General features: G+C 41.9%; 1 protein-coding gene across 1 annotated transcript in view; it reads right to left on the minus strand.

The window, feature by feature from the left end:
• Positions 1-12,735: 12,735 nt before the first annotated feature.
• LYPD6 (LY6/PLAUR domain containing 6) overlaps positions 12,736-27,448 on the minus strand; it is a 119,749-nt gene continuing 105,036 nt past the window's right edge. The window contains exons 4-5 of the mRNA XM_028510690.2: positions 17,819-17,949; positions 12,736-15,918 (exon numbers count right to left, since the gene is read on the minus strand). Of these exons, the coding sequence (XP_028366491.1) occupies positions 15,751-15,918; positions 17,819-17,949 (299 nt within the window). The 3' untranslated portion in view covers positions 12,736-15,750. The remainder of the gene's footprint in view (positions 15,919-17,818; positions 17,950-27,448) is intronic.

Raw genomic sequence — 27,448 nt, forward strand, 5'->3', positions numbered from 1 at the left:
ATCTTTCAAAGGGGGCTGATGTTACTGAGCTCACCTTTTTGACAGAGCCATGAAGGGGAATGAAATCACCTAAAAGTGCATTAGAAAGATAATGTATGTATACACAGATGGTCCCCAATATAGGAAGAGTCTATTTAATGATTTTTCAACTTTAAAATAGTGCAAAAGTGACATGCATTCAGTAGAAACCATACTTTGAATTTTGAACTTTGACCTTTCCTCAGGCACATTATATGCAGTGTGGTGCTGTCTCTCATGCTGCTGGCCAGGGGCCATGAGCCACAGCTCCCAGTCAGCCATTCGATCGCAATGATATGCAGCCAAAAGTCTGCAGCAGCAGTTTTCAATCGGCATGCCGCAGGTCTTTTAAAACAGGCAATACCTGATTATTTAGTCAGGGGCACTGACCTCTTTTCCCTTAGATTGTCAAATTAAAAAATGACAACAGCCAACACAATAATAGCCATCTGATGTGAATGCCCTATCTTGAACCATAAATATATAGGTCATATAATAAAGTTGAATCTTACTGGTCATGTCACACAGTAAGGTTGTGTCTGATTGGTTAATTCCTGGTACCAGAAATCCTTATATACAAGTATAAGCGCTTGATTTTTTAAAAAGTCACTTTGGAGCAAAAAAGGCAGTTAATTACTGTTATTATTTTTCTTAAATCAATCAAAACTATGCCTCTTTTCTGTTAGCTGGCAAAAAAAATTTTGGTGTGCAGCAGAATTTTAGTAATTAGTTTATGGTGCGATGAGATGAAAAAGATTAGAAATCACTGCTCTATAGTGTATTTATTGTGTTGGATGATTTGCCCAACTATAAGCCAGTGTAAGTGCTCTGAGCACATTTAAGATAGGGTAGACTAACCTGTGGTGTTTGGTATGTTAGGGGCAGTAGAGGCATTTTGGACTTGTAATATTTTTAACTTATGATGGGTTTATCAGGACATACCCCCACTGTAAGTCCAGGAACATTTGTATATGGAAGCAATATAATCTTCAAGATTTACCACGTTATTTCCCTAGGGTGAGCTGGTGGACTCTAGCAGGACCCAAAGCCACTATCTTGACATCAGATGGACAAAGCAGGTTTCCTGCCATGGCAAATGAGAATTCCATGTCCGTATATGCTGATGACCCAGCCAGAATGTTTTCAAATCTTGAGCAACCTGCAGGTAAGGAGAGAGAACATTTGACATAGCATCAGCTATGCAATATGATAAGTAGTGAAGCTTCTAGCATCACTGTCCTCCAAACACCTAAAAGCAATCCCTTTTGCAACTCCAGTTCTTGCTGTGATGGTACATGCAGGGTCTGGCAGAAGTCACACCTGCTTGAGTGTGGTCGGTATGGTAATAACATAGGTGTAATGATTTATAGTTTTAATTTGAACATTTCACCTAAAACATCATATGGTGCGCTTGAATGTGATATTGTTATGTTATAGAATTCCATGCTTATGATTTTGTAATAAAAAAGGCACATTATTTGTGCTGGACCTGTATTTCATCTGAACAGGTGTATTAAATTCATAACAAAGTGGTCATTTGTAAACCAATTGAATGTTTTTCCCAATGCATTACTCTACTTAGTTTTGTGCTGAATAGAAACTATTGCTTTTCTTTAGTCTACCAATGTACCACTTCATTAAGAATTATAAAAGTTCTTCTCTCCTTAGGAACATAAAGCATGCCCTTCTCTTCTCCATCTTAAGGTGCAGACCATTTCATTCCTCCCCATCCCTTAGCTGTGATCAATTGTGCTATGAGTCCTTTTGATTTGAGAACATGGGCTCAGTGAGGGCTCAGTTGGTAGGACTCCTGGTAAAGCCATAATCAAAACAGTGTGGCTGGAAGTTGTATACCTGGAGACAATGTGCCTTCACCCAAAACCTAAACAAAACTAAGATGCTGACCAGGTGTTGCTTGATTGTTGGGTTTCCAACTTCTGCTTTTGTACCACTATCAGCCCAGGTATGTGTGGTCTGGGCCTTGGCAGTGGGAAGAGATCCTTAGAGAGACATAGAGAGACAATAATGCTAAAACATGTAAGGCCTTCTGTAGTTTACAACCTTCTTCACATAAGTCACCCGTTTGTTCATTGTAACTGCTTTAGTTTAGATGTGCTTCTCCTTATCCTACCTTCTTCTGGTCTTACTAGGATCAGCCTACATGAGAATATCCATTTTTAATCTTATTTTCAATCTTTGCTTATACACTTACTCAAAGAACAACCCAAAAGCCTTGACCAATTGATTTTACTGTGTGTGTTCTGCAGGGCTGCTGTGCATGGATAGTGCTGACCTCTGTATGTGTAGATGATTTTTCCCTGCCATTTTCTTATATTTCCATGGGATCAAAGCTTTAATCTCTGTTTCCATGATGGGCATTTTAGACCTCTCTTTAGTGTCTGGTCTGAAAATATATTTCCCATTGGGAAAACCCCTGGCATTATGACAAGTCTTGTGTGACATTAGAGCTCTGTCCCCAGTACGTTTCACCAGCATTGACACTAGATCACTTTTTCTTCAATAAGGTAAAGGTTAGGAATGATCAGTCAGCACTTGAAGAGCCAGGTCATGTCCCCTTCTATTCTAGTTTACTTCCCTACTATTTGAAATAAGTCAGTCTGTAAACTTAAAACCTAAGTCAGATGACACTGCTGTAGGTTTATTCAAGTCAACAAAAGTTAAATTAAGCAGTTACTATGTGCCAAATACATGCTAGATGCAGAAAGTTCAAAGGGAATGTTCCCTGTCCTCATGAAGTCAGCTAGGAGAGCTCAACACATCTATCCAATAACTTCTATATCAGCACAGATCTAGTAACTTTTATAGTGAGCTCTCTGTGTGCTAGATTCAGTGTTAGTGCTTTCCACAATCTCTCTTACCTCTCAAAACAATGTGAAGAACTCTACCTGAGGTCACTTAGCTTTTTGGTGGCTGAGTTGTGACTTGAGTCCAAGCTTGTTTATCCACAACTGATGCTCATTGTATTTCACAACGTTCCCTTTCACTGCAATATATACCACGTGTCCTGGGTGTGTAGCAATGATTACAAAATGTGCCATTGGTTCAATAACACTGGTAAATAGCACACGCGTACCCCTTGGATTACATTCCATTCACAGTTTGACCCTAAGCCTTAACTTTTGTTTAATGAGTCTTCTGAGTCATTCTTGCCCAGTAGGCCCAAATTTCTTAGAGAAGAAGGAGGTCAGAAGGAAGAGAGAGAAGGGAGAAACCTTCTCTTCTCTTTAGAATACAACAGGAACATTTATTCCCCCCTTTTTGTAGCACAACATTCCCACATATTCAACCAATGTAGGTTTGAGAGTAAGAAGCAGAGAGGCAGGAAATGCATCATTTTTAGCATTGTTTTTTTTTTCTCCAAGAAAATATGTAACTCCCCACTCTAGGACCTGAGCAGACATGCTGAGACACAAGCTCCCCGGTCCGCACTTCCCTATCAGAGACCAGGCAGGTGTCCTGCACCTGAATGCCTGGATGCTGCAAAGCCAGACAATGGTGGGCTCTGAAATCCCACCTGGAGGCCAGAGTGGGTCCCCTCTGACATGTTTTCCATCCAATTCAGACCTGACAGGGTGTCAGTAACAGGCCCAGACTTGACAAGTCTCTGCTGAGCTTCCATCTAGCAAGCTATCCAGGTCCAGGGAACCAATACAGCACACTTTAAAGTGTCTGTGTCTGTGTCTGTGTCTGTGTCTGCCTGTGTCTGTGTCTGTGTCTGGAGGGTCCTAGGCCACGGCTTCCTCAGGTACTGGGAGGGGCACAGTTTCCACCCTGCTTTCTACTCGCTCAGAGCCCTAGACAGTCAGAACTTTTCTTAAGTCAGGATTTGATCCTCGGAGCTCTGGTCAGTCATGCTTTCCTGTAGATAGCTATTATACTTATCTCCCACCAGTTTCTTTATCATGGAGTATTCTGTGTCCTAAAAAGGAGTGAGGGGAAATGTCCTAGAACAGGACATTTCAAACTCTTAAAGGACCCACATATTCTGTAAACAGTCCCAGCTCAGCCACTCTGACCCAGCAGGGCTTTTAGGTGGTGAGCAACAGAAACTGTCTAGGCCCATTTAAGGATGTTGCGAGGATGGAGGGGGTGGTTAGAAGGACGTGGGGAGCTTACAGAATCGAAGGGAGGGTGAGACAGACATGAGAAAGGGCAGGGCTGGCTCCAGGCATGAAGCCGGTTCCTTCCGCTTTACAGCTCTTGTGTCTGCTGCCACTGTCTCAGTAAGGAGGCGGCCAATTTCTCCATAATAGCCACTTTCTTCATCAAGTGCACGTTTTAGAATTAGAACGTGGATTCTAAAGTACTGTATCAGTGTTAAATTTCTTGACTTTGATAACAGCACTGTGGTTACCTTAGAAAGCATCTTTATCTCAGGAAAGGCTGAAGTATGAAGGGGCCTGGCGGTGTGATGTAGGCAATGTTCCTTAAAATGGTTCAAGAACAAAAATAATTATTATATCATTAGAGAGAAAGAGATTGATGTGACAACATTTAAAACTTATTGAATCTTTTTGAAACTTTTCTGTAAGTTTGGAAGTATTTTGAAATAAACAGCTAAAAAAGCACCTTAAGAAATCATGCTCTCCAGATCTTTCTATCTAAGGTCAGTGTAACCAGACCTCTGGGGGTGGCACTGGGAGGTTCCTTGGCCCCCAGGGACCTCAGCGCACCGCCGGGGTGAGGTCAGGCTCCAGGACGCCAAGGCCCACCTGGGTTAACAACGGAGGAGGAGCCTCCAAATTAATCACAGCTGTTCCTTTAACCATGGCTATGAAGTTTTAATTGTTCATATTATATTTATGGTTTTCATTACACAAGTAATATGGAGAATAAAAAAAGGAAAAGAATGATTTATTACTATAACATATGCAATGAGAGTATTTTGATTTTTTTCAGCCAAGTACTTTCTAATGTATATTTTTTACTTCCTAGATGGTATGATACGTTGAACATACAACTTTAGTGCTGCTACTTTGATTTGACATTGAAAACATCTTCGGAGCAATCATTTTTTATGATACTGTAGCAGGTGGATGTGCTATTATTGACTTAACTATTCCCCCACTCTTGCACATTCACATTGTCTTGAATTTTTATCTTTTGTTGTTGGAATTACAAGTATGCTTGCTGCAAGGGACAAATTTGTTCATAGCAGTGTTTCCCTAGTTCAAGCCACTTACAGAAGCAAGATTATTGGGTCAGGATATGTGCATTCTCGTAGTCCTGCACGCATACTGCCAGATTACTCTGCAAAAGAGCTTTATCATTTATGCTGCAATGGCCAAAAGTTGGTAGTTTTGCAGTTTGACATTATAAATATTAGTCATTCTATAGTCATATCTTATTGTAGTTTTATTTTGTATCTTCCCATTGATTAATGTTTCCATGTTCATATCTGTCATCCATATCTTTTATGTGTCACTGATAACATGCCTGTTGAAAGATTTTGCCCATTTTTATGGGTTTTCTTTTATTGAGCTTTGAGAGTTCTTTATATATGCTGGATAGCCCCTTTTTAGCTATATCTATAGTAAATATTTTTCTTCCAGTCTGTGGCTTGTCTTTTAATTCAGTTAAGTGTCTTTCAAAGAGCAAGAATTGTTAATTTCTATAAAGTCCAATGTATCAATTTGTTCTTTTATGAATTATGCTTCTGGTGTCATGCCTAAGAACCCTTTTTCTAACCCAAGGCCACAAAGATTTCTTCCTGTTTTCTTCTAAAAGTATAATAGTTTTAAGCTTGACATTTAAATCTATAATCCATTTTGTGTTATTAAAAATTTGTTGCAAAATATGGAACAAGTTTATATTTTTACATATGGAGATCCAACTGTTCAAGCACCATTTGTTGAAAAGACTGCCTGTTTCTCCACTGAGTTGTCTTTGCACCTTTTTTAAGAAAGTCAATTGACCAATTGGTGCAAATTGATTTCTGCACTGCAGTCTGTCCCGCTGATCTGTACATTCAGCCTGTCACTGATGCCACACTGTCTTGGTCACCATGGCTTCCCAGTAACTCTTCAAATCAGGTGGTTATGAACCCTCCAACTTTGATCTTCTTTTTCAAAGTTGTTTTGATAGCTATTCTAGTTCCTTTGCACTTACATATGAATTTTGGAATCGGCCTGCCAATTGCTTTTTTTGTTAAGCTTTCTTGGATTTTAACTGGGATTGCAATGAATCTATAGATCAGTTTGATGACAAACCAATTGCAATGGTTAATTTTCTGTGTCAACTTGACTAGACTGTGGGGCCCAGCTGTTTGGTCAAGCATTGAGTCTGGATGTTGCTGTGAAGACAATTTAAAACAGTTGACTTTGAGTAAGACTTGTCACCCTTTGGGACGTGGATGAGCCTCATCCAATCAGTTGAGAAAAGACTGAGGCTCCATGTGGAGGAAGAATTCTGCCTCAGATGCCACACTACCCTTCCAGGGGTTTCCAGTCTGCCAGCTGCCCCTGTGGATTTCAGGCTGTCCCGCTCCTGTAGCCTTTCTCTGTAAATACATATCCTACTGGTTCTGATTCTCAGAAGAATCCTGACTAACATACGAATATTGAGTCTTCCATATGTGGGGCTGAGGAGAGTGGAGGAGGCAGCATCTTTTCTACCACAGTCAGGAATGACCCCAGGTTACTGGTCTGCACAGCTGGATGCTATCAGTGCTGTTCATTGAGATGAGGACCCTGGAGGGAGGTGAGCTTCAGAGTAGATGATACATTTGGTCTGGACTGCTCTTGAGTTTGAGATAGCATATAAATGATATATTGGGAAGGCAATTTGGGGAGAGTAATCTAGAGTTCACAGGAGGAGTCTGAGGAGAATAAATACATTTGGCATCCACTAGGAAATGACTGGGAATTTACAGTATTTTTTGGACTAAGGATGCACCCTTCCCCGCCCCGCCCCCCGCGAATTTGAAAGGAATAATGGTTGTTAATGCTGCTGTTGAGTTCTGTTTACATTTACATTGGTGAAATATTATGTTATTTATGTTATTAAATATTTTGCCACATTTTTTGCATCAAATTTTTTTTCCTATTTTCCTCCTCTAAAACCTAGGTGCATCTTATGGTCTGAAAATACAGTAAATAATGGGCATAGGAAAATCACCTAAGAGAGATTGTAGAGGGAAGGAGACTTAGTACCACACCTTGAGGAACTCTGGTTTATTTAAATTCATATAGAGGAGGATGAGCCATCAAAGGAGATTTAGAAAACAAGGGCAGTAGAAAAGTTCCTGGGAGAGGGTGGCTCGTGGCAGCCAAGTGAAGTGATTCAAGGGAGAAGAGCAGTGGAAGTTTGGAATCATACTGAGAAGTTAGGTGAGAAGAGAACTAAAAAGTAACCCTGGGCTGATCAGCTTGACCTTCATTAGTGGACTCACTATGGGGTCAGAAGGCAGTCTGAGTGGTGAGGAGTGAGAGGACGGTGAGGCAATGAAGACAATGAGCACAGCCATCTTCTGGGGAGTCTGGCTGCGAGAGCCATGAGAGAGGAGGGTAAATGAAGGGGCAGTGGGGTGAAGCATAGTTTGTTTTGTTTTGCTTTTATTATATTTGAATGTTGATGGAAGAGAGACAGTACAGTGGAAGAAGCTGAAGATTGGGAGCAGGGAGTAATCTATACAGTGAGGTCCCTGAGGATAGTGGAGGGAAAGGGATTCTGTGTACAGGGAGAATTAATCTCCTCTTCGTCACTGGAGGGACAGAAGAGAGCACCTAGGCAGATGGAAGAAAGTGCACAGCTTGGTGGCAGTCAGTGGAGGTGTTCTCTCTATTGGCTATTTTTATTTCCATGTGAAGTAAGAGAAGCACCATCTGTGGAGAAAAGTTGGAGGTTTGAGGACAGTGGAATTGAAATGGTTGGAATAAGTACTTTGTGAAGTCCTCCAGCCCTGAGTGCCCACAATTCCCAAGTTCAAGGCACTCTGATAAAGCATAGTGTTGGTGGAAGCTGAGGACTGAGCTGATGCTATAGGCTGGTCTGGTAAAGCAAGGATCTCTTGGTCAAGATCTTTGCACTAGAGGGAAAGAAACATCTCCAAGCCTACTTCTTAGATATGTTGCTTGGTAACCAAGTTTAAGTGAATTATGTCTTCCTCTTGGGCTATGCTAATATCATCACTGGACAAGGTCAGCTCATGGAGGATGACCCTCACCTCTTATGCAAAAAATTGGCCAAGATTGCTCTCTTGGGGGGACTGTATTCACAGGGAATATTATATACATAAGGTCCAGGGATATCAGTTTGATCTATTAATAAATGTCTGTTCTGTATCCTTTGTGTACTAGATACTCGGAGTAGAGCAGAGAATAAAAATGAGATATTACTCATCTTTGTCGAGCTTGCAATATAGTGGATAGTCATCATAATGACTAATTAAATAATTATAAGTGAGTAAAGTGTCACGAGGGAGAAGTTTAGAATTCTACAGCAGTTAAGAGAAGGCAGGCTCACTTTACTTGAGAGGTTGAATGAAGACTCCCCAGGGAAGATGCATTTAATCCAAGACATGAAAAATGAGCAGGTGTTTGACTCCTGAAAAGAGTTAGCTGGTAGGGATGGGATGGGCATCTAAGGGTCATGGACATTAAATTTTAGGAAAGCTATGAGGTCAGCCTCCTTTAGCTGTAGATGACTATGCCTTGAAAGTTTGGTGCCAGTGGAGCAGCCTATGACAGATTGGTCTTCACTCAGTTTGCTTCTGTGATCTTTATTGATCATTTCTAATGGAGGGTTAGCATTTCCTGCCCGTCAGCTAATGGCTGCCCATCAGAATGACCTGGGGAAGCAGCCCTTTCCTAACTACCTGGTGTTTTAAAGCACCCAGACAACTAGATTAGAATTGTTAGGCAGGATACCTGCTCATTATTATTTTCAGAAAGCCCCCCCTCCTCTCGCAGGTGATTCTAATCTGTACTTGGCATTAAGACCCCCTGCTAGGGGCTCTTGGAGACATGCGTGCTCTGGGTTTAGTCTCAGGTTAGCCAATCTGCGGTCTCAGAGTGAGGCTGCTGGATTAGGGCACAAGCATTTGCTTCCCTCAACTCTGTGCTCCTGAGGAAAGGACTACCAGATGTCCTGCTTCCAGCAGGTCCGAGGGATTTCATTTTTTGCATATGTCTGACTTCAAGCAGATTCTAGCACTTTCTTTTTGTGAAATTTTTGCTAATTTCGGTAATTTGGGCCTTAAATCCTTACCTAGTTTACTTACTGAACTCCAACCTGCTATCCACCTTTGCCCTCCTTGTGGGGGCCTGTTCTCCAACTGATCGGGCAGCGGCTGGTGCATTCTCAGCTTCTCCCTTCAGTGGCTCCCCACTGATCCTTTCTCCGTGGCTCCCACATTTGGAACAGTGTGTTATCCACAGTGATCTATAGTCTTTCAGGCAACCCACTCTCTTAGGCTTTTCAAAGTTTGCCTTGTTCTTTCAACTATATCATTCCCTTTGCGTAAAGTATCGGGAATAAAGCACCCCAGATACTAGGCTGAAACTGTCAAAGGGAAAGTATCCACAGTCTTGCTCAAAGAACGCATTTCCAGTCTGAGTCAAATGATCACCTCTGTGTACCAACAGGTGAGCTCCTGTCTTCTGTGAATTTGAGGCAGCATTTGTCCACCTTATCTGTTCCCCGTTCACTGAACGGGGAACCTGGGGACCCCAGTGCAAATCAGATCCCTAGTAGGCTGCCCGAGTAGCTTGGAGCACCTGAGACCAGTAAGCAGAGAGGCCCTCACTGTCCCCTTCCCATAAAGTGAAGGTGGAGATGGGCCAGCTCAGTTGACTAGATACTCACATTGACTGATCTTAACATGTCATCCCTGGATGGCCTAAGCTTTTCTAGACTTTTAATACTGTAAATGGAGCTTTCAGTTTTTCGAATTATTTGACTTGAAGAGTTTCTGGGAGGTCTGGTTCACACATTTCATGTTGGTCTCCGGCTATCTTGCATCAAGGAGGGTGCGTCCCTACACAGCACACTTGGTATTTAGGTCAGTAGCAAAACCTACACAGGGTCATTAATTAATTAAATATGATATTAAAGTCAGGGATGGGCCCAACCTTTTGAGTTTTAGAAAGACTTCAAGGTGGGGATAAGCCAAGTTCTGACATGTTCAGGGCCAAGCCAGGCTGAGTGAGGCACCGGTGAGCACAGATACGTTCTTTCCGGCCGGTGGGCCTGCTCAGCACCTTTACAGCCAAGGCGCCTCAATGCAGAACTCCTTAAACAGGGTTCCTCTCCTCAAACAGCCCATCTTTATGCCATGTGGGGTGTCACTCAGGCCTGTTTTATGGCTGGCAGAGGCTGGGGTGGAGGTAAAGCCATGCTGGTGGGCAGCGTTGAAATGGGACTGGTGGTCATGGCCAGCAACACCTAGGGAGAAGGCAGACGGGTGTGGGGAGTATGCAGACTCTGGGTACAGACCCCACGTGACACCAGCAGTAGTGCCTCTCTGTGGAGGGGACATGGGTCAGACAGTGAGTCGATTATGAATTCTTCTCAAAGATGAATGGATTTATTGAGGGAATGGCCTATATTTAGCACTTTCTTTTGCATCATGGCTCTCTTCTGGTGATATTTTTTTTCATTTTGTTTAAACTCAACAGAGTTGCTCTTCATACACACTTTCCCCACTTTGACAGAATGATCCCTGTCAGTTCAGTAGGACTTCAATGGAGGCCTCAACTCCAGGCCTACACATGGCTTTTGAGGCTGGTTTCTGACACTGGACTTGCCAAAAAAAAAAAAAAAAAAAAAACCTTGAGAAAGCCATATCTGAGTAAGGGACCATCTCTAGTTTAGATAAATCATTCTGCTCTCTTAGAACATGATTCTGAAAATTATTTCCACTGAATGTTTTTCTTCTCAAGTTAGAACAAGCAATCTATGTTTTCATTGGCTAGCTTGCCTTCTTGCTCACCTTCTCCACCTCCTCTCTGCCCTGCCCTGTGTGGATGGTCCTCCTGGTGCTGCCAACCCACGGCGAGTGAGAGGGAAGGGGAGAAGAGAACCTAAACTGTTTTCCATTGCCCGTGTCTTAGTTACTTCAAGCATCTAAGGAGGGAAGTTTTGATGAGTCTCATCATTTCTTTAACACAAGCAATGTGACTTTCTCAGAGACAAATGGTCTGAGTTTTCTGGGTTTCTTTTCCTCCTCTACAAAATTAAAGGGGTGCGCTAGATGTTTTCTAAGGTCCTATTTCATCTGATTTTGTGACCCGGGAAATGTCTTTTTAGTAAAAGTAACATAGAAGGGTAGAGTCATCTTACATGTCATCCAGGTGACAAGTGTGTGTGGAACAAAGAGCTCTGGACCAGGGATCAAAGTCATTGTACGAACTACCAGTGGAGTCTCCCTCAACCATTCCAAAGCCTTCATTAGCTGTGAGAGCTGTGAGTGGGGTCATGTGGACCAACTGAAGCAAGGTATGTCAAATGCTTTCAAAATAGAATCATACACAAGAACCAGGGGTTGCTATTAGAATAGCAAACGGTCTCTCGGAAATCATTTCTCAGCCTCTGGATTCTAGATCTCTAGTCAGCTTAAAATATACCTACGTAAATGCCCCCAATCCTATCCCAGCAACTGCAATGGAATTTAAATAGCAAGACAATAATAATTTGTTAATGGAAAAGCCATGAATCTAAAATTAGCTAGACAGCATAATCACTGAAAATGAAGGCTTGATTTGAAAGGCATTTTGGAAATCTGCACTGATTTTGCTACACCAAATTTAAGTTAGCCACTTTATATTTAAAAATATCAGCACCAAAAAAAAAAAATATCAGCACCCATTTTCCAGTAGATTCCTGGAGAACACTCCAGGCTAAAGTCGTGATGCCTCATAGTCATGCCTCCATCCTATTCCAAGTTGCTGCGTAAGCTTAGAAAAATGGCTGAATCTTTAAGGCAAGTTCTCCCAATTATAATGTTTTCAATATTCCAAAGAGTTTTCAATGTTTCTCTCCCATTAGGTAAGTTAAAGGTAATGTATTGACAACATTTGTGAAAACTCTTTAGGTATCTCAGATAAAAGTTGCCATAATATAGCCAAGGTGCCCCATCTGTTTTTTATCCCTGGTATGCCCTAGATGTTGTTTGTAAACAAAATGTGGTAAGTGGAAAGAGATACAAAGTGCCTTCATAAAAAGTGAAGGGTTCTTTTAAATGCCCCAAGCTGGGTTACCATATAATTTAGTTTCAAAATCAGATTTTCTAAAAGCACAGTCCACACGAGGTGCTGTTTCCACTGAATACCTGGAGCTGTTCCCAAAGGTCGGTGGTAAGGCCTGTCTTCGTGTCCATGTGTAAGTGACACTCTAGAGCACCAGCCATAGCACCAACTCAGAACCTAATGGAAACCCTTTAACTTTGGGGAATACTTCTGTTTGCCTGGAAATTTTAAAATATATGGTGTTAAAGAGTAACCAGGAATCAGGAGCAAGCTAGTGTTTTTCAAGGTCACTTTCAATGTATATCATTTACTATGAAAAATAAATTCACTTTATTGTTAGATGAAAATGTCATTTATACTATTCAAATATTTGTTTCCTGTTGCAGAAGAAGCCATCAAGGGAAAATGTTTTCTATTGTATCATCAGCAACATAATTCTTACTCCAAGAACAGAATAAGATTTTAAAATAAAGAGTTAGTGGGGTGATAGCACATACACACAATCTTTTTCTATTTCATGATTTAACAAAGAAATGTTCTGGGGAAATCACATACTTGATTGAAAAGTCTGGTAATCTTTCTTTCTTGGATTTCTGCAGCATGTACTGTCTATATGAATCATCTGGCAGGAATGAATTGTCTTGTGTCTTTTCAGGCATACATTTCTTGTCCTGGGAGGGAGGAGGTTCCCTATAGTGCTCAACCCAATGCCTTGTACGTAACTGGGTGCCTGAATAGTTGATTGGCATGTGCCTCTGCAGGGAACAGCCTGGAGAGATACGCTTAAAACTTTTATTCATTGATTTACAAAATGTACAATATTTACAAAATTTAGGCATTAATCTCATATTGACATGAATGCTGTGGAGAGTCTAAAAATAAATAAGTGGCACATACATTCATATATATATACATCACGGCTCTTCGCACTCAAGCCATCACCGATGGTGAGACTGAACAGAAGGTTGAGTGTGGTAGAAAAGTCAGATGAGTGACCAGTCCCAGGCATTCCACATAGATGACCCTTCTGTGGCTCCTTGAGGCTGGGGATGGGAAGCAAAACCACTTTCAAGGGAATAAAACACCAGCCATTCTGACAGGGACACAGGGTGTACACAGCCAGATCTGTTCAAAGACTGTAGTGACCCTTAGGGTGGCAGATGACACCATTGTGGACCTGGGCCCTGCACACCAGCCAGGGAGGCTTCAGAGTGCCCATCTTCTCATTAAGAACCAACGTTTGGATGATGTCTCTTACTGAAATCTCATGCAGTTCTTGGAAGGTGTCAGTGGACAGTGACCATGCACTAAAATGTCCTTGTAGATATGTACATCAAATTTCCAACGTCTTACAGCATTGTTACATGTAAGATCAGCCTGTCTCCTCTTTTAGTGAGAGGAATGAATGAGAAGACCATGCCTTCACCCCCAAAAGAAAAAAAAAAATCTGGGGACACATGCAAATGGCACCCTGCAGAGGCAGGACTAGACAAACGCAACATGACAACATGATAAGATGGCCACATTCCCATGAAGTCAGGCCTGGAAGTTTTCCTAGAGGTGGTAATTCCATCTCCCCTTCCACTTAATCCCACCCCATCCCATATAACCTAAATCAGAAGGAAAAGGCTTCATGTCATTGGGCTTTTTAGAGCCTTGGTACCTTCATCTATCAAGTATAAATTCTAGTAATTTCCCTTACATGGTTCTTGTAGGAATTACATGACCTAACTTATGTAAAGTGCTTAGCATAGTGCCCGGCACAGAACAGGTGCTTAACCAATGTCTTGCTTTCTCTCCCTCTAATTCCCCACCCCAGTTATAAGCAACTTATTGATGAGACTGCTAAACTCTGATTTAAGGCCATTTGATGCAATTTAAATTATTGTGTATCAGAGTTACCATTGTAAGTTCACATTTGGTCCCTGAGGAGGTCTCATTTTATGAGCCAGAGACAGTTTCCTGTGTGGAGCAGATGGCCCCCGACAACACCATCCTCTTTATTGGCAATGGCTCCACTGAACTTCACGCCAAGTACACCCGAACCCTGCAGAGAAACCCATACCAGTGATGGCCACCACCCCAATACCTCTGGGACCCCACCACTGAGGAAACCATGAGCAAAACCTTGAAGCCAGCACATTAGTCTTGCTTACAACATAAATAATTTTTTCAACACTGGTGCAAGTATTATAGATAATGTTCAATGCGCATATACTACAAGCTCTACCACTGTTGAAAAATAAGTATTCTGATTTGATTGTTTGCTCAGAATAAAGAATCTTTTACAATATATTTTAGTTTCTAGTTATGCCATACAAAAATAAATATTGTATAAATGATTTACAAGGAAGAAGAAAAAATGTAATTTGGGGTGTGAAAATATAGGAAGGATGGTGAAACTTTTACTGTCTACTTCAAAAGCAATCAGCTAAAAAAAATCAAAACTTCCCACTGGGTCCCCTTACCAGTCTCATTGTAACCCCACTACTCCACACGCTTCTCATCCTAGGATATCATGTCTTCTTTCCCTATTAATCTCCAGGCAATTCAATGTAGAACTTTCCCCTAAAATCACTGGAAATGTGAAAGAGGAAGAATGGGAAGGGCTCTTGGGCAGCATGCACTGCAGATGGAGGATCTGCTGAGCCTCTCACTGGACCCCCATGAGGAGCTACACTCAACCTCCACACATTCTCTTTCCTTTCATTTTGAAATCTTCTGTCTAAATTAGCTATGTCTGAGTAGGACACCATGACTGCTGTGGGACTCCTTGAATACCCGTTGGGCCAGGTGGAATCAGTCTAGCACAACCAGCTGCCAATCAGGCCCAATCTCACCAGTTATATGAAGAGACAAATGGCTACTTATGGATGCTAGTTCCATTAAATTAGGGGAAATCCTCCTCCAGCCCCCTCCCCCCACACAACAAACTTTTATGACTGCCTTTTTACCTCCCACACAGAGAGCAGAGGGAATGTGATCCTCACCGCTGGGAGAAGGATGTTAGAAAAATTAAATTGGACAAACTGCTCACTACTTTTCTGGAGACTTAGTAGAAATCTACAAGGAAATGGTCCATTCATTTTGCAATTACCATTTTAAAATTCTAAAGCTATAAGTGAATTCATGATTATATTTAAACTAGTGGTCCTTTAGCTTCCTCCTTAAAAACACAACCATTCATGTTGCCTAGCATCTCAGAGGGCCCCAGGACCTTCTCTGGCTCATGCACGCACTCCAAATTAAGAGCCCAGATTTCAGTAAATGCAGAAATATTTGTTGGAGTAAAAACAAAGGCTTACGGTACAGAGCTTGGTCTGTTTTAGGGGCTGGCTGGCTTCAATGAGGTCTTGGAGAAATGACTACACTGAAGCCATCCTTGTTCCTCATGGGAAGTGGAAACGCTTAGCCAGGAAGACATCCTCGAGCGCTGCAGGAACTGTTGTCGGGCCAATGACTCATGCATGACTATGGACCGTCAGAACCCCCATAAATCTCTAATACACACTGTGCCTTTGGACTGCTATAACGAGAGTCCCAACCACACCCACAAGCAGGACACTATCACTGACACGCAATGCGGGTGCCCATTTGTCTGATTTATGGGTGACGTTGTGGCAAAAGTCGCATCGGTTTCATTTCGGGGGAGTGGCAAATTACAGATGTTTCCTTCACAACAGGAAGTGCAGACCTGAAAAAAGGAGAAAAAGAAGCTCGATGAGAAGCTGGCAGATCTTGGATGGAGGCGGGGGTTTTGAAGGAACTGTCTCCCTCATGGCAAGACTCAAATGAAATTACCTGCTCTACTAAGGAGACACCAACACTGCATTTAAGGGCGGGGGATGAAATTTCATCGGGAAGCAATATAATCACAATGAAAGCCCCCACCCAAGCTTCAAGGGACATGGGTTCTGCTCTTGACATCCAACCATGCAGTTATTACAGTTTTATACATTTCCTGGGTCTTGGCTATTCCTTCTCTGAAGCGGGGATTATAAAGAATATTTACCCTACCCTTCTCAAAGAGGCTCTTTCTGACTACTTGAGGAAACTGTTATGAGGGCAACTTTCACTTGCCACCTTTTCACAGTGAAAGGGAAGTGGCAACAACCCAGACAATTTAAACTTAAATATTTACATTCATTAGAACTGTCTGCATAATTCTCTCCATTCTCCTGGGTGAGTTCAAGTTTTAAGGGTTTTCATTTATGCAACTATTTCTGCTTCATGCAGCTTTACTTGTGGATCATAAGACAGAAACAAAAACCAAAAAAACTATCAACAGAAGTTATTTCAGGCCATGGCTACACTAAGTACAGGCCGGCAGTGTTAGCATCAACTGGGAGCTAATTAGAAATGCAGAATCTCGAACTTGCCCTGCACTTCGCAATGAGAACCTGCATTTAGACAAGATCCTGATGCGAGTTGCACTCACAGTAATGTTGGAAGACTGTGATGGTCGATACCCTAGAGTCACTCTCCTGCAGAGGTGTCAATCTAGTTGCAGCTGACATGGGCTAGGGAGGCACTATGAAGCTACAGAGAGAAACTAGGGGTCAGAAGTGAGTTTGAATTCTGTCTCTATCACTTACTAGCTGTGTGACCTGAGCACGTAATGTCACTTCTCGATCTGCAACTTCCTCCTAGGTGAAGTAGCCACAATAATGCCTGAGAGCCAAGCCCAGCTTGCTAGGGGGTCAGGCAAAGCCCATGAGTTTACCTACACATTTCAAACCAGGAGCAAGTAGGCAGATCATAACTTTACAATGAATTCTTAGTGTAATTGACAAGTCTCTTGAAAAGTAAGTGTCCACCTTCTTGAGAGAAAGAAGCCCCACTAACAGTACCATTGCAGCTATCGCAGCCCCCAGGAAGGCTGCCTGACGGGGAGACGTGGGCTGACCCCAAATCAAGGCCAAGGCCTGATATACAAGCTCATATGTGCAGCCAGCTCTGATGACCAGCAAGAGTCAGGGGCATTCCCCATTCCAACCGTGAGTCAGTCAGCCTTTCTCTGACTCCCTATATTCTCTTTCAAGGCTGCCCGCTCAGTTGGTTTTAAACTAAGCGCTTCAGTGCAGGCACCAGGTGGAATTTCAGGGGAGCAAAACCCCAGGGAGATGGTTCTCTCATCACCTACTAAAACGACTCAGGAGCCAGTGGATACTCCCCGAAGCCAGCACCCCACAAAAGGCATAGGCCCCACTTGACCAGAAGTGGTCAAAGCTAAATTGCCTGGCCCCTCAGCTGAATGAGCTACTGGGACACCTGCAATGCTTTACTATGAGGACATAATTGGTCCCTTGATCCTCTTCCTTCTGGAAGTTTTATTACTTTCTTCTAAGTGACTAAAGGGTTTACAATAAATTTCAATGCCCTCTTGGTGTTGTGTTTACATAATTTTTCCTATACCCTGGAAAGTCTTTATTTTTTCAGAGTACACAGGAAAGGAAGCATCTTCTCATAATGCTGTAAGGACAGCCAAAAGCCTGCCTACACAGGAAGTGAGCATTGCCCGTGAGCCCCGGCAGGCGTCTGTGGTGGGGGGAGGCTAACTGGGCTGTACTGGCCGCCTGCTTTGTTGCCCAGACCTTGTGGCCTTCATGTTCGGAGTCTCTGCAGCCTGTGGACAAGCACTCTTCCAGTGGCACGCAGCGTTTGGTGACAGAGATGCTGTTTCCTGTGACTTCCATCGTGTGCTGAGTGTAGCAGTATCTGGTATCTGTCAAAAACAAAAACAAATGTTTTAACTGACATAGAAAATGTTAGCCCAACCTGCCTGAAAGGGAAATAACAAGAGCGTCAATACTATAAGTGCTTAAAAAAAAACTCTGACAGCATATAGGATGTTCACGGTGTTGGGTTATGTCCAATCCCAAAGGTGTCCTTGGAGAGCCACTGAGCTCTTATAGGAGGAGGGCCCTCGAAGACTATTGGTCTCTTTCTGTTGCAATCCCCCTACGCCAAGACCTGGTGGCATCACTCTATGCCTTTCAACAAATTTTACCACTGGATAGATTTTTATTTTGAGGGAAGGAGAGGTTTGGAGGGATGATTTAGAAGGTGAGAGTCATGGCAATTTTCAGGGATATGAATGGGTGAAAAAGTTCAAAACACTTGGTGTTAAAAGACAAGAAGTTAGGCAGGTACAAAGATCTTCGAGGAGATAAAAGACTATATATCAGAGGCTGGGTGTGTACATGTGTGTGCATGTAACAGTGCTTCTGAAGTAGGGGCAGAAAGAGTGAAAACAGATTCACTGTATCTGAAGCAAATTACTTTATCCAGAAGGAAGAACTTCTTGTCTAGGAGCACAGCTGGACGTTAGAATTCATTATGGAAGACAACTAACCCGACAAAGGAGGAGCCCAAACCGAGGACCACTGCTTTCCTCTAGTGCTATTTCAGCACCTTTTCAGGAGCGTAGCTCAAGAAAGATCACGAAGTGAGTTTCTAGAGGCCCACCTAAGTCTTAGAAATCTGAAAACTTGAGATTTCTTCCAAAATTCCATTAAGATTTTTTTTATTTGTAATTTAAAGTCTAAAGAAAAATGACTCTGTCGATGTAATTTTTTAAGTCCTCCAGGCGGTGTTCAGCTTTCTGAGCCTGGGGCTTAGTTGAATGTTCCTGTTCCACTTTCAGACTGAAAAAGAAAATGAGTAATTTCTAAGAAATGTCACTGAGCTGTTTTTCATCCATATCTTGGACCTAACTTTGCATACTTTATACATTTTGGATATTTAGTGGCTAATATGGAATTACGACCTTCTACCATGTTATTTATTAGGCCATAAAAATCCCCACCCCCACCAGATTCTGTCATAATTTTGGCAGCTTTTAACCAAAGCGTTAATGTCCGGAGAAGAAAACTGAGTAATTTCAGGTTCTGAGCATGCCTCATTCACACGGCACCGACACATCTGGGAATTGCGAGAGTCCAGGGGTGACAATGACCTTCCTACTGAGTCTTGCTAAGACTTAGCAAGACTTAGTCAAGGCTGAGTCTTGCTAAGGGGCAGCGACTTTCCCAATGGTCACACTCTCACTGGGTGTGCATGGGTGGGGTCTGTGCCAGGGCCCTCCCTCAAACGCTGTTCGCAGGTGGCACTCTGACCAGAATCTGTCAGCTGGAATCAGGTCACCAGGCAGACCCTACCTTGCTCAGGATCCTAGAGAGTGGGGTCAGGAAGGTAACCTATGAGCTTATTTAAAAAAGAAAAAACTGGAAAGTCCATAATATTTTAAAATTGAAGTGATTGTTTTTCTGATGAAGGGGAGGTGGCAGCCCTCCCGACTTTTTTTTTTTTAAAGCCTTTGACAGGTTTGAACATACAGAGGCCCCCACCTGAGCTATATACCACCTTTTCCGAGGAGGACTGGCTTACTTCTCTGGCATCAGACTTGGTCATTTATGGCCCTGATAGGTAGACCTCTCCCACCTCCACCTCAGCCTCAGATGTTCAAGAAAGCAATAAAAAAGGAATGTTCTTATCTCTGTCTCCTCTTCAGCAGACAACCAGGAGCAACTGCCAGAGGTTTTATTGCTCCCAATGTAAATCTGAGCAGATAAGACCACACGTTTACGGAATAAGTAAATCATGACATGGTTTCAGTTTTGGAAATATATTTATCCCCCAAGGAGTGCATTCTCTTGTTTTAACTGAGCCTTGGAATAACAATTGGTGAGTCTGATACAACCATCTTTCGTTCATACTTATGTGTCCATAACGAACTCTTTTAATTTATTAATTGGAAGTTTATTCCACTGAACGAAAGTAGAGACAATGACTGATGAACTTCTCTTTTATTCAGGAAAATATGCAAAAGCCCAGTTCCTAATAATCCATTTCTTACCATTCTGGGGGGAGAAGTGATGATCAGTGATGAAGCTGGATAAGAACTTTTTCTCACACTTCACCAAGGCGAATCCATAACACAAAGGTATATTGAAAACACCACTATCCCTTAAAAGTATGCATTCCACCTCTTATCTTACAACGCTCCTAGGTGAGTTATAAAGTGTTCATGTAGAAAAAGGTTCGGCAGTTAAATAAATCTGGAAAATGCTCAGATAAAGTTGAACAGGTTTCTTTAGTGCACAACTTATGAGAGCTTTGAATTTGTACTGTGATCTCCAGGGGGAATGGGGGTGGGCAGGCAGAGTTTCCCAAGCAAACTAGGGGGACCACATGTGGCTTATTGCTGGACTGTAGAATTGATAAAAACTGAGTTTCAGCCACAGAGCATTGCTCTCCATGCATTTTGAATAATCCTTGGGTTAGTAATGAGGTTATATGAGAATCAAGCCTGCTGATAACTTCACACTAAAAGGATCTCAAAGGCTTTCATCTAAAAGATAAAAGATGGATTTAAATTTCTACCAACTTAGTTTGGGCCTCTAAAAAAATCTCATATTCTTCACTGCGTGGTATTCCCAGAGGTTGTGAAACAAGTCTTTTACTGTGAGATTCACAGGCATTGAAGGAAAATCAGAACTGAGTAAGAAAGCTTAATCAACTACTGGAAGACACAAAATATAATTTTCATGAAATTCACACATACATTCACACAAATTCCCTAACCTAGCTCTGAAACTTTAAAAAAGTTTCAAAGCTAAAATGTAAATTTCCATTTACTCATCAGCATTCAGTTTCCAACCACAGAAACTGTATCAAAACAAAATACACATACAATGATTTGAATTAAAATGAGACATTAAAAGGGACCAACTCTCAGGTAAAAGGCCTTCACGCCACTCAGTTATTCTCTGTGGCTCCTCTAGTTTTGGTTTCTTTACAAACATTTAATTATGACAGTGATGCTAAAGAACAGTTCACCAGGTGCAAAAAAAAATTAATAGGGGGAAATCACTTTAATCATAATATTACCAATTATATTGAAAAATAAAGGCTGGTGGCATCAGTGGCACCCTCTGCCCGATTCCTTACAGTGCACGCAGCCCTTCCCATCCTGCCCTGCTCCTTCCAGGCCCCTCTCATCGAGGACCATTCACCCAAGTGTTCAATTCGATGCTTTTTCTCCTCTGTCTGATCCCGTAGAATTTCTCTGCAGTTCCAGGTTCTGCTATGTGTAATCTCCTCTGTGGATTCCCTGCCCTAGATGAGACAGCTTTGTCTTCTAGGTTTTCTCCTGCTTCTCTGGTCTCTTCACTTCCAACTTTCCCTAACCTGATTGTCGATATTCTCCCAAGTTCAGTTCTTGGACCTCCTCTCACTCCAGTAACCTCATCTGACCTCTAATGACATATCTTCAGTCTGATTCTCTCTCCCAGGCCAGAGATCCAAATGTCTAACTATTTCGTGGAGATCACCAGCAGCACTTTGCACCTTGTGCCTCACGTGTCTCAAACCAATCCCATCGCCTCTCTCCCCCTTGGATCTGTTTATCTTCCTGTGTTTCTGCTTCAGGAGAGGACATCCTGAGATGTGCACCTCTGTCTTGGGCTAGAAACTTCAGAATCAGCTCAGACCCCTCTTGCCAAGCTGGGTGTCTCCAAGTCTTCTGAAATGTCTCCATTTTCCTTCTAGTTTTTTCTGTTCCATTTTCCATTTCCCCAATACAGGCCTCAATCACTTCCTGTCTTTTTTGCCAATGATCTCTCTCCTTTCTAACGCAGGTGCCAGACAACCAGCCATAAGACAGATTACTGAAACCGAGATCGATCATGCCACTCACTGCCTACAAGAGCATGAGTAACATAAAATCATGAATGACCCCTAAACGCCAAGGTGCCCTGACTGCTTCGGGCTGGGTGTGTTTGGACTACCTCTGGTGCACTCTCTCTGTGTCAAGAGTATATGAGTAACTGCGAGAAGCATCATTTACACTTGTAACTCAGAGCTTGGCCTCTGAAACTCAGCACTTACTATGACCCAGGGTCCTCCTTGCTCTAGGCCTCAGACTACCCATCGTTGCCAACTAGATGCCTTGAGCCACCATGACACAACTTTTGAGTATTCTTCACAACAATAATTTTTCCCTATCTTCTGCTCCTACAAACCCAATGTTCGCCAGGGCTCAAACCAAGTGACATGAATTCTGCGAAACCTCCCTTGATCTTCCTCCCAACCAGGCAGCCCTTCCTTAGCTTCCTTATATGGCATTGCCTACCTCTACTTCTATCTAGATCAGGGTTTCTCAACACTGGCACACTGGCATATTTTTTTTACTGGTTGATTTTGTTTGTCTTTTTAATTAAACTTTAGATTTTGATATCATTGCAGACTCACATGTATTTGTGCAAAATAACACAGAATGATCCCACCCACCCTTTATTCAGTTCTCCATGAATGGTAGGATATTTCAGAACTGTAGTATAGTATCCCCATCAGAGCACTGACATTGATGCAGTCAAGACACAGAACATTCCATCTCCACAGGAACCCCTCACGTTGACACTTAAGACTCACATCCTCTCCCCTTCTGTCCTCACCCCCTCCTTAACCTTAGCAACAACTAGTCTGTCCTCCATTTCTATAACTTCATCATTTCAAGGATGTTATATAAATGGAACCATACAGTATATAAACTTTGGGGACTGAGCATTTTCAGTCAGACTAATTCACTTGGAAAGGTAATGGACAATTCATTAATTTTTATTTCTAAGTCACAGTCCATACTCCGAATGTACCAAAATTGATTTAACCTTTCACCCACTGAAAGGATATCCAGATTGGGAATATTATTAATAAAGCTGCTATCAATATTTGTGTAGAAATTTTTGTGTGAACTTAAGTTTTCAGTTCTTTGAGATAAATGCTTCGAAGTGGGATTACCGGGCTGTATGGCAGTTGCACTAGATGAGTTGCACTAGATGAGCTTGAGATTCTCAAGCGTGGTTGTACCGTCTACACTCCTACTGGCAAGGTATCCATCATCTAGTTTCTTCCCATTCTCACCAGCATTTGGAGGTGGTGTCATTTTTTTTTTTAATTTTAGCCCCTCTGACAAGTGTATAATGGTGTCTCATGTTTTCAATCAGCATCTTTCTAAGGGCTAATGATGTTGAATGTCTTCTCATGTGTTTATTTGCCATCTGTTTATTTTCTTTGGTGAACTATTTTTTTCATGCTTTTTGCTCTTTTCTTATTTTCCAGTTGAGCTTTGACAATTCTTTATATATTTTAGATACCAATCCTTTGTCAGAAATGTCATTTATAAAGTTTTTCTCTCAGTTTGTGGTTTGGCTGCTCATTCTCTTAACAGGGTCTTACACTGCACAAACGTTTTAAATTTTAATGGAGTCCCCTCATCACTTTTTCCTTTGGATTGTGTTGTGTATATCAAGTCTAGGAACTCTTTGCTTTACCCTAGATCCTAAAGATTTTCTCTTGAGTTTTTTCCTAAATGTCATATAGTTTCATACGGAACACTTATGTCTGTAATTCACTTTTGAGTTAGCTTTTGTAAAAAGTGTTAGACTTAGGTTGAGGTACTTTTTTTTGCCCTTGGGTGTCCAATTGCTCCAACACCATTTGTTGAAAGGCTGTGTTTCCTCCACTGGACTGTATTTGTGTCCTCATCAAAAATGAGCTAGGCATATCTTCGAGGACCTCTTTCTGAGTTCTCTATTCTGAGCCATTAATTTATGTTTCCACCTCTCTCCCCACCAGTACTACCATCTTAATCACTGCAGCCATGTGGTAAATCTTGTAAAGAGAGTAGATCTACCCCTCACTTAGATTCTCTTTTTTAAAGTTGTTTTAGCTATTCTACCTTCTTACCGTCCCATATAAGTTATGCAAATATCTTGTCTATATCTACAATCTTGCTAAGATTTTGACAGGAATTGTGTTAAATCTACATATCAATTTGGAGAGAACTGACATGTTTACTATGTTAAATCTTTTAATTCATGAACATGCTCTCTCCATTTGATTTCTTTTATTAGCACTTATACTTTTCAGAATATTTATCCTGTACATGTTTTGTTAGACTTACTTCTAAGTATTTATTTTTAACAATTATATATGACATTATATTTAATTTCAGTGACCACATTCATTAATCGATAATACATATAAATACAACTGAGTTTTGTGAGTTTATCTTAATATCTTGTGAGCTTGATGAGCTTCTTAGTTCTGGAAGTTTTGTTAGAGTTGTTGGAATTTTCTACATGTCATCTGTAGTAAGAGATGATTTGATTTCTTCCTTTCCAATCTACATGACTTTTATGTCCTTTTCTTGCCTATTGCATTGGGTAGAACTTTCAGCAACACATTGGATTTGAGCAAATGAATCAGACTACACTTTACATATGGTCAGTAGTTAAAATGAAAGTGATAAGACACAAGTATCAGATGGAGGCTTCGTATCTGAGGCAACTGTGTTAACAAGCAAAGCAGGGACAAAACACTGTGCACTGGAGCAGGCTAGATGCTCTCAGAGTACAAGGGGGGAAATCTTGTTAAGGCTGATGGAACATTTGGTTAAAAAAATTGCTTGAAAAATTCCAATTAAAGAATAAATCTGAAAATTACAGTGCCAGCTGAGATGAACTAGCTTGTACCATCTTAACAATAAGAATAACAACAAAAACAATAGAATAAAATTAAAATAGCTGGATAAAATTAAAGCATCCAAAATCTGCATGAAAGCATAGAACTACAGAGGCAGATGGGATTTGAAGAGTAAGGCACCAGCAAAAGGGAGGACGCACTGAGTCAAGCCTGACATTCTACACCCGATCTCCATTCTCCGCCTGAGGCGCTGCATGGGGAGAAAGGCTGGGGAGCAGGGCAGAGAGCCCTGCTCAGGGGCAGGGGAGCTGAGCGGAGCTTTTGTCAGTCTCAAGGGAGCTGGGAGGCACAAACAGGAATCCGGAGCTAGCAGGGCAGCCAGGAGAAAAGGGAAATACAGAGAACTGAGGCTGACAGTCTCCTAGTAGAATTCTAGGTTGGCAGTTATTTTCTTTCAGCACTTTTAGAATGTCATTCCATTAACTTTTAGCTTCTACTGTTTCTATCGATACTGAATGTTGGCAAGGTTGTGCAGCAACTGGCACTTGCAGGCACCACGGGGGCGAGTGTGAGCTGGTACAGCCAGACTGGAAAACTGCTGGCAAAGCCACAGCACACGTGCTGCATAGCCAGGATCCCCATCTCCTGGGCCAGACCTAGCAGAAATGATACATATGTGCACCAGAACACATGTGTGAGAATGCTCATCATATTTAAAAACCGGAAGCACCCCAAATGTCCATCAACAGTAGAAGAGATGAAGTTTCATATAGCCATGTAATAATCTACAATTCATCTGTCAGAAAGAATGATTTTGCTGCTCAAAGAAACATATATAATGTGGGAAAGAAAGGAGTATGTTCTGTGTGATGCCATTTATACAAAGGTCAATGACAATAGTCGAAACTGTGTTACCTTTGGGAGGTGGGTGTAATGACCAGGTCTCCAGTGGCCTTCTGGGGTTCAACTGCTTGACATGGGTGCAAACACACAGCGCGTGCATTTTGTGAAAAGTCAATGAGCTCTGCACTTGTGATCTAGTAACTTTCTCATATGTATATTACACTTTAATAACACCATTTTAACTGCATAAAAAGGAGGAAGTCTGAGACTTCCATTTAGCAATATGACAACATAGAACATCTGAACATCAGCGCGTTACACAGCAGCAAGAGTGCTGAATAACACACAACCAAACGCTTCTATAAACGTATGAATGAACTCTCCAGAAAGCAAGGGGAATCCCAGGGACCAACACTGCTTTCTCTACCCTGGGATGAGTTGGGGGTGTCAACTCAGGAACAATAAAAGCTGCAAGGCCTGGGGTCCTCCTGGGGTTTAGAGCTATAATAGAGACACTGTAGAAGGGTAGAAGCCTTGAAGGGCTAATTCTGGGTGTAAGGGTGGCTAGAAGAGACAAAAATCCACCTGTGGGTAAAGTAAAACCAAAGGGTTGTTTGTCTTACTTTGGTCTCTATCTGAAAAAAATGTCAGCAATAAAGAACCTTTCCTAAAAATGTGTGACCATGGGCCTGTCTTCAGTGGAGCTGGGGGACACATTTATTCTTCCAGTTTATTCCAGATAATCGACATAGCAAGAGTCATCAGGGGGCATGCCCAGGCTTTTCTTCACTGTCACAGAAAAACAGTGAGCAGCAGAGAAGCTGGAACCGAAAGGATCCATGTCCCTCCATTTCAAGATTTCTCTTGGTCTGATTTTATATCAGCAATCATTTCAAATGAAGGATTTGCCTTAGAGGGAGACATCTGCACTTCATAATTAAAAAGGAACATTACATCCTTGAGCCTTAGGTAGCCTCTACAGAACAAGCCTTTTTAAAAACAGTTTTTGACTTGACATTTCATTCCAGAGGCTCCTGAACACTTACATGGTCCCCCTCTCTCAAGGAGCTGTTCACTTGCAGCACAGACAAAAGTCACAGGCAAAAGAACGCATGGATGTGAGTGCATGACATTCAACTCTTGTTTCCCTTTACCAGTTCTTTCAACTGGTCCCTTGTATGACACAACCTCAAGATCCTTTCCCATTCTGATTCACTAAGTCAAGTAAATTGCACAGAGTTATAATGAGCAGTTGATGAAATTTAGGTTATTGCAAAGAAAGTGCTCAGGGACTAAAGACTAAACAGAAGTCTAGCAAGTGAAGCGACATGATCAGCTATGAAGGGCATCTCAAATTCTCATGTCTAGGGAGGGAGTGTGGTACCAGGCATCTGTAAGTGCCGGAGGCAATAACCAAGTCACGGAGGAGGCAGTACTCACATAACACATATTTCGAAAGTTGAGAGTGACAATGAACCTGAGCTAGCTAGGAGGGACGGGCTGATGCCACCACCGCTTGTCACAGTGATTCTAGTTAGGGGAAGCCTTTCTTGATGTTTATTTGACCAAATGATGGTACACAACCAGTCTGTTGAATTTGTAATCAAGCTTTAACTCAGCTGCTAAAATACAGTATGTCTCTACATGGATCATCCATGTGACTGTGAGCTTTCAAACATTCTTGAAATTCAGGCATTCCCCTAAGCAATTTGGGGCATGGGCTTACCCCATTGAGATAAGATTAAATACTAGCATAAAATGGTTTCTTCACTTTCACCAAGTTATTTTCACATCATGTAATAATTAAAATCTAGTTAAACATGCCATAAAATAAACAAGCAAAAAACCAGGAATGCTGCAGGAAGCTGGCATGCTTTTCCCAGAGCAGCTACTGA

Source organism: Phyllostomus discolor, chromosome 4 (assembly GCF_004126475.2).
Source record: "Phyllostomus discolor isolate MPI-MPIP mPhyDis1 chromosome 4, mPhyDis1.pri.v3, whole genome shotgun sequence".
Taxonomy (NCBI): Eukaryota; Metazoa; Chordata; class Mammalia; order Chiroptera; family Phyllostomidae; genus Phyllostomus; species Phyllostomus discolor.